The sequence below is a fragment of the Meleagris gallopavo genome, chromosome 2 (assembly GCF_905368555.1).
Source record: "Meleagris gallopavo chromosome 2, MGAL_WU_HG_1.1, whole genome shotgun sequence".
In the NCBI taxonomy this organism is placed as follows: Eukaryota; Metazoa; Chordata; class Aves; order Galliformes; family Phasianidae; genus Meleagris; species Meleagris gallopavo.
In genome coordinates, this window is record NC_139405.1 from 35,119,911 (window position 1) to 35,127,013 (window position 7,103).

A 7,103-nucleotide genomic window follows, 5' to 3' on the forward strand; every position below is an offset into this window, starting at 1 on the left:
GGTTCTAGGATTCTGATCTTAGAAATGCCTGAGAGTAGCATAAATGGCTTCTGCTGACTCCAACATGGAGACAGGGGATCTCAATTAGTGCACAGCCCATAGCAGAGACTGACAAAGAAAACAGAATATCAGGCAGAATGCAATTTACATATATTTCATGTTTGCCTCTAAAAATAGAGCTTTCAAAGGGTCAACCACCTTCAGGGAAGAAATGCAGAGGTTTGATAAATGAAGCTGTTAGACTAAGATATATTTTAGAGCCATTGAATGCCTAAGAGTAGACTCTAACATGACTAAATAGAAGATTTAAAAATATAATATATATATTTATATATATATCTTTTTAATATATATATTTTTTCTCACAGAAAAGTTCCATTTGAGTGTAGGTATGCTGTTGTGGAGAGTGCTGGAAAATCTTGAAAATGAAGGCACTTGAAAAAGAGAAACATCTGGAAGAGACAGGAATGGAATGCTTGCATAAGGCCATGCTCTCTTAGATAATGGAAATAAATTCTACAGATTTTGTCAAGCTAAAGAGGTGCCAGATATGGAGAGGTAAATTTGAAAAGTTTATAACTGTGAGGGCAAGAAGAGAAGAAAATGGTCAGAGTGAAAAGTTCTAGGAAGGGAGAGAGACAGAGATGATGAAAGGGGAACGTCAAAGGAATAAAGTGACATGTATGCTTCTTTCTTGGCTTTCAAGATAAATGAAATGCTCAACAGTGTCACAAAACAGCAGGGGAATTCAGGAGAACAGGATGAAATTAAGTCCTTGTAGAATAAAATTTGAAAACTAGAGCATAGATCACAGAAGATGTGATGAATATTGGGTATGTTACAGAAAGTAATCAAGATTGACGATACAATCGAAAAAATAAGTGATAAAAAGGAAGCTAAAGCAAGATCAAGGCTACTTCCATTTTTCATAGAGGGTAATTAAGTATGTTCATTCAAGCTGCAGGTTAGAAAATGTGATTTGTCTAATATAATTAGTAGTTTAATGAACATTATAAGAATGAATGCATCGATTAGAGGAGACTTATTTATTTCTGTCACTATCTCAAACAACTGGTTTCACGAAGAATACCCAGAATAGTTTTCAGTCTTTTAAGAGGACAGTTACCTTTCCAACAGAGTTTTCAATAGGCAAAACAGAAAATTTGCTTTTTTGAATAAAAGTTTCATTTAAAAGCAATGTAAAGCCTAAGAAGAATGAGAAAAGCAAATGACTCTTAAACTCATCAAGTGTTAAATACAGTCAGCTTCAAAAAAGTAAAATAGAAAAGGAGAAGGAGTGAATAACATAAGTGGAAAAAATAAATCTATCTTTCCTACCAGTGCATAAATACACACATCTTCAAATATTGCAAATTGAAAAAGAGATAAGGAGACCATAGAGCTACAGTGTAGCTACAGTCATAAACCCTTAGCATAGCTAGAAAAAAAAACCACTGATTTAATTTCTGACATTTGTAAGTGTATGGGGCTGCTGAACCATGGCCTGAACCTCTGATTGATCACCTGAGGCGAGCAATGAGTCAGCCACGGGAGCACAGGTGAAGGCAATTCACCTGTGCTGCAGGAAGGGGTGGAGCCTGGCTCCACCTCTCCTAGATCCATTTAAGAGCTGACTGCCAGTAGGGAAGGATCTCTTCTGGAGATCTGCTCCACCAGAGTCTGTTTTGTGAGCCCAGGATAGGGTGAGTGTTTTTCTTTTCCTGCTCCAATATAACAGTTACATCAGCTAAGCTCCTGGATATACTATACCATCTACATATTCATTAATTGTACAATAACTCTCCAAGATTCAACGAACCAAACTGAAACTGTAGTTTGACAGAGGAAAAAAAAATAGAAAAAAGACCCACCACCAAACAGAATAGTCCTGTTTTTATTTTATTAGAAACTATTCCAGTAAGTCTGGAAATATCTGTCTTGGTCCATTCACGTTGGAAAGGATTTTACCACAATTACAGAAGCTAACATTCAAGTTACAGTTAATGTAAGTTGGGCTCAAATAACTATCAGATGATCAATACAATGTTGTTTCAGTGTAAGCGAAATCTGCAGAATTCTTAATTCCATTGTATGGGAACTGCTGAATCATGGCCTGAACCTCTGATTGATCACCTGAGGTGAGCAGTGAGTCAGCCACAGGAGCACAGGTGAAGGCAATTCACCTGTGCTGCAGGAAGGGGTGGAGCCTGGCTGCACCTCTCCTAGACCCATTTAAGAGCTGACTACCAGGAAGGAAGAGTCTCTTCTGGAGATCCCTCCTTTTGAGTTTTATGGCAAGCCCAGGACAAAGGTAAGCACTCTATCTATTTTCTTTTTGGTATAATAACCTGCTTAGCTAAACTCTCTTGTTTATTTCATAATTATTGCATCTGTATATTTATTGATTATACAGTTTTCATCTCTTTCTCTGTAGCCAACTACTTGTAACAAAATCTGATGTTTAAACAGAGCTTGGATCAATAATGTGTTCTGTAATGCATAAATAGCTGATGATACATATCACCAACAAATTTCCTATTAAGCAGGATTAAAACTTGAAAAATTCACTGCAGCTTTTCAATGAAGTAGTATTGTATTTCAAGCTTTGCTGGATAAGGCCACATTGAGTTAAAAAAATCAGAGTCAGAGTGATGTAAATAGTCTGATCTTTGTACATTTAGCAATGGAACTACAACTTCCCTTACAGATAAACTTCCAGCAACTTTGTGTGAAATACTTCTTCCCCCCAAAAAAATACATTAAGACAAATAAACAAACAGGCAAACAAAATACAGGAGAAACAGACCACCAACAAAACAAAGTACTTTTTCATAAAATGAATAAAACTGGATAATATGGAAATATCTTTTTTTCGATGAATGCAGAAGTAATTTATGAACAACTAGATAAAAATCCCACTGAAGGATACTAAGCACATCCTGCAGCTGCAAATCTGGCACAGAAAATCCTTAAGCTATATGCCACCAGAAGCTGGGAGAGTCTAAATCAGATTCTGTTTTATACTTACCTCGTTATTACATTCCTTTTTTTCCTCTCCAGAATTTGCATTTACCATAGAGACAGAAAAATAAATTACAACAGAATTCAATAAGGAAGAATGCTGTTGTAACAAAGCCCTCTACTAAAATGGCAGTATAGCTCTTAATGTTTCCCATCAAAGTAAGGTGCAGATTTATCTCTGAGTAAAGCAGAAGGAGAGAGGGAGAGAGAGAATTTATGATGGTCTAGCTAAAGTTAGACCTATCCCCAGGGCACAAACTGCATACTGTAGTGATAACATTTCTTGCATTTTATTGCAATGCCTGAGGCAAATGTGTATCAGTAAAGTAGTTCATGACTGGACATAATGATTTCTAGCCTCAGGTCCATGCTCCAGACCCAGCTGCCATGTGAGGAATCTAGTATATCAAACATTGCTTCAGGATGAGCAGCTCTGGTCAGCAGCTCAGTGCTCTTTCACAAAACAAGCAGGAAAAATGATTTTATTCAGTCAGGTTATTCTTCAACATGCATTTATGTGCATCAACATAATAAGTTCAAGCATTCTTAGAGGACAGCTTCCTCAAACTCATACAAACAGTGTAGCGTAACTTTGATTTGAAAGCTCAGCTAATGTATCAGGGTTGCTCCAAAAGTAATGCCTCCTATTTTATTATGTTGGCCCACAGTGTCAGAGGTGAATGTTGGTGGTATGGTAGTAGAGTTGCTTATATTTAATAAATATTAAAAATCCTTACCTCACACCATTCTGTCCTTGCATCAGGATTGTTGCTTATCTTCCTGAAAAAGGCCTTAACATTATGCTCCTTGACTTCTGGACCAAAAAGTGTCTGTGTGGTTCTATAGAACTCATCATAATCTATCTCATCTGTATTGGAGGAACAACATCCAGAGTTAAAAACTGTGAAGCTACATCTTCTGTCCTTATCTTCCCTAGCTCCTGTTTTTTCTTTAAATATCAGTAACATGCAAGTTTCAGCTCCTCACACTGTATCCATTAAAGCATTTTGCCAAAAAGATGTTCAGCCTACTCTCCAAAACCACCCACTTTGCAGAACATGATAGGAAACAGATAGGTAAAAGGATATCTCAAAAATTCTTAGTTATTCTTGTCTTCCCTTAACTCCATAATTTATATACAAACCTGTTGTATGGGAACTGCTGAATCATGGCCTGAACCTCTCATTGATCACCTGAGGCAAGCAATGAGTCAGCCACAGGAGCACAGGTGAAGGCAATCCTAGACCCATTTAAGGGCTGACTACTGGTGGGGAAGGATCTCTTCTGGAGATCCACTCTGCTGGAGTTTCATAAATGAGCCCAGGATATGGGTAAGCTTTCTATCTATTCTCTTTTTGTTATTATAATCTGCTTTGCCTAACTCTCTTGTTTATTTTGTAATTATAACATCTTAATATTCATTGATTATATACCTGTTCTATTGAAATGAGCCTGAAAAATGACCTAGCATGAAGTTTATCCTTTCAGACAAGAAATAGTCACTTGCATTGGGAAAAAAGCAAAACTTTGTCTTAAATGTTTACAATCGACAATGAATTTACGTAATGCATTATGTACTTTTACAGATCAGTGGAAATGCCACAGAAGTGCTAATCTGTGTATGTGGCAACTCTGTCAATTATATTTCATGAGCAACTATTATGGCTTTATAATTATAATTTACCATAGGCTATAAAAGGAGATTAAAATCACTTTCACAAGGCAAGTCAAGAAGTCACAGTTTGAATATCAGTTTGATATTTTTCCTACAGTCTTGTTTCTATGACACCTATTATTGATGTGAAAATTACACATGCATTGAGAAAGTGCATCTCTTACCATCATCTTTAATATACCAGCCTAATCTTTCCTTTTTCTTCTGGATTACTATTTTTTCAACTAGTTTCTGGAACTGCTTTAAAGCATTCTTGAAATCCAGCACTTCAGGAGCAGAGCAATTCTCATCACAATCCTTTGATTCAGACATCCTTTAATAAGGGAGGACAAAAAGGTAGGAGAGAGCTCTCTTTACAGTGTGGTCCAAGCCTCGTTTTGCTCCTTAGATTTTAGACTCCCACATGAGTTCATATGAGATGCAGTTGTATGACAGGTATACCAAACAGTACATAACGAGGTGTCCCTAGTTCAGCATCTCAAGCTGGAAAATCTGTTAGTGAACAGCTGATGTCACAACCCTCCCATACATCACAGAATTCTACATGCTGAGGAGCCCTAGGTCACAAACCAGAATTATAGAACTATAGCATGGCTTGTGTTGGAAGAGACCTCAAAGATCATTTAGTTCCAATCTTGCTGACACATGCAGGGTTGCCACCCACTTGATTACTAATAACTTGGGAAGTAAAATCAGCTCTTGGAATCTGGTGCAACTGGTGGTTGAACATGCATGAACTTTCTCACTTTCAGAGCCAGGCATGGACTTCATCAGGTTTCAATTCTGCTACAGCTGGCACTGGTTTAGCAATACAAGATAGCATTCCATAGTAAGAATATACCTGTTACAAGTTTGTCCTATCTTTCAGACTTCTGTACTGAATGAGGAGGAAGGAAAATTATACCAGCCATCTCCAAGTTTCATATAGTTTTCTTACACTTCGCGCTGTCTTCAAGTTTTCTGCCAAGAGCTGCCTACCAACTAATGCAGTTAGCTATTTGGGTCACCTCCCTGCTGCAAGTACCTGTGCTTGCCTCAGTGAACTTATTTGAGGCAGCCTCTTCTCTTAATCCAGATTCTTGCAACATTTCTGTCTACCCTGCTCTATGTTTTAAAGTTCACATCCTAGTACAGACTACACTGTATAGCTAGGATTACAAATTCTGGAAGATCAAGCCCTAATTTTGAAACCTTGCCATTAGGTTTGCACGTGTTTGTTTTTTCTTATATATTGCATTATCAGCAGATATCCATCTATATTAAAAGCCCCTTTTTAATGTCAAGTGTATTTTAATGCCAAGATAAAAGGATTCTTCTTTCCATAAACTCTTCCTTGTGCTATAGATAGGTACTGCAGCTATATATAGATGGAGAATAATCACTAGGCTTTTATCTGCGTTTAAGGCTAAAGAACAGCAAAAAGAACATGTATGAAAACAAATGCTAGAAGAAGGCTGTAGAAATCCTAATAAAAAAGATGAAGACTAGTAACCATTTCTCTTTTAATTTGTTCTCTTATTATTCTTTTTTTAATTTATTATTATTTTTTTCTTCTTTCAGAGATTGTAGTCTGGCTTTCTACCATACCTATGAAACAATAAGTTTTAGAGTTCAAAACAAGCAACAAAAACCCAGCACCATCTGGTATGTCAACAAACTCACTGAGTACTGAGAGATTTTCAAGTACTGTTTTTAAAGTACAGCACTGGAGACCTTATATTCCAGCTTCTTGCTACACTGCTTTAATCCTATAAGCTCAGCTACTTATATATTTAGTCCTTTGAGATGCACCTCCAGTAAGCCGCACAAACACTTCCAGAAATTAAAATAATGGGCTATGAAATAGTGCAACCCTGAAAAAATGCAAGTTGGATGTCTCAGTTTCGTGTTCCTGTTGTTAAAAAGCTGAAACACTTAGAAAATGATTGGGATTAATGCTGTTATAAATAAAATGTTATTAAAATTATATTCATAATTTATAATTATTTTAAATAATATTAATTCCAATATTATATATTGGAATTAATTAGATGATCAAAGACACAGCTATATTGGCTGTGTCAATCTGCACTGTTAGGCAGGACAAGTGCTGGACTAGAACAAGAAGTCAGGATTCTGTTTCCAGCTTTCTCTTTGATCTGATATGATACAATAACATTTCTTTTAGTTTGCCCTCATATTAATTATGATGCTGCATTTGCCTGGAAGACAAATGGAACTCTGCTCAAGAAGAATTTGAGGTCACTTGAATAATGTTTGCAATTTGACTGTATTAATAATGTGACCACTATAAAATAAAGCACTGAATAGACTGCATACTTATGGATCTATTTAATTTTGCTATGAAAAAGAATCTCTAACCAGGAATTCTGAGATATGATCTTTGTCAAATTTAACTTATGCATTC

At 36.4% G+C, this 7,103-nt stretch overlaps 1 protein-coding gene across 1 annotated transcript in view; it reads right to left on the reverse strand.

The window, feature by feature from the left end:
• The window catches only part of WDR64 (WD repeat domain 64), a 63,428-nt gene extending 58,420 nt beyond the window's left edge, over window positions 1-5,008 (reverse strand). The window contains exons 1-2 of the mRNA XM_085219647.1: window positions 4,861-5,008; window positions 3,759-3,889 (exon numbers count right to left, since the gene is read on the reverse strand). Coding sequence (XP_085075773.1) covers window positions 3,759-3,889; window positions 4,861-5,008 — 279 coding nt within the window. The remainder of the gene's footprint in view (window positions 1-3,758; window positions 3,890-4,860) is intronic.
• Window positions 5,009-7,103: the final 2,095 nt, after the last annotated feature.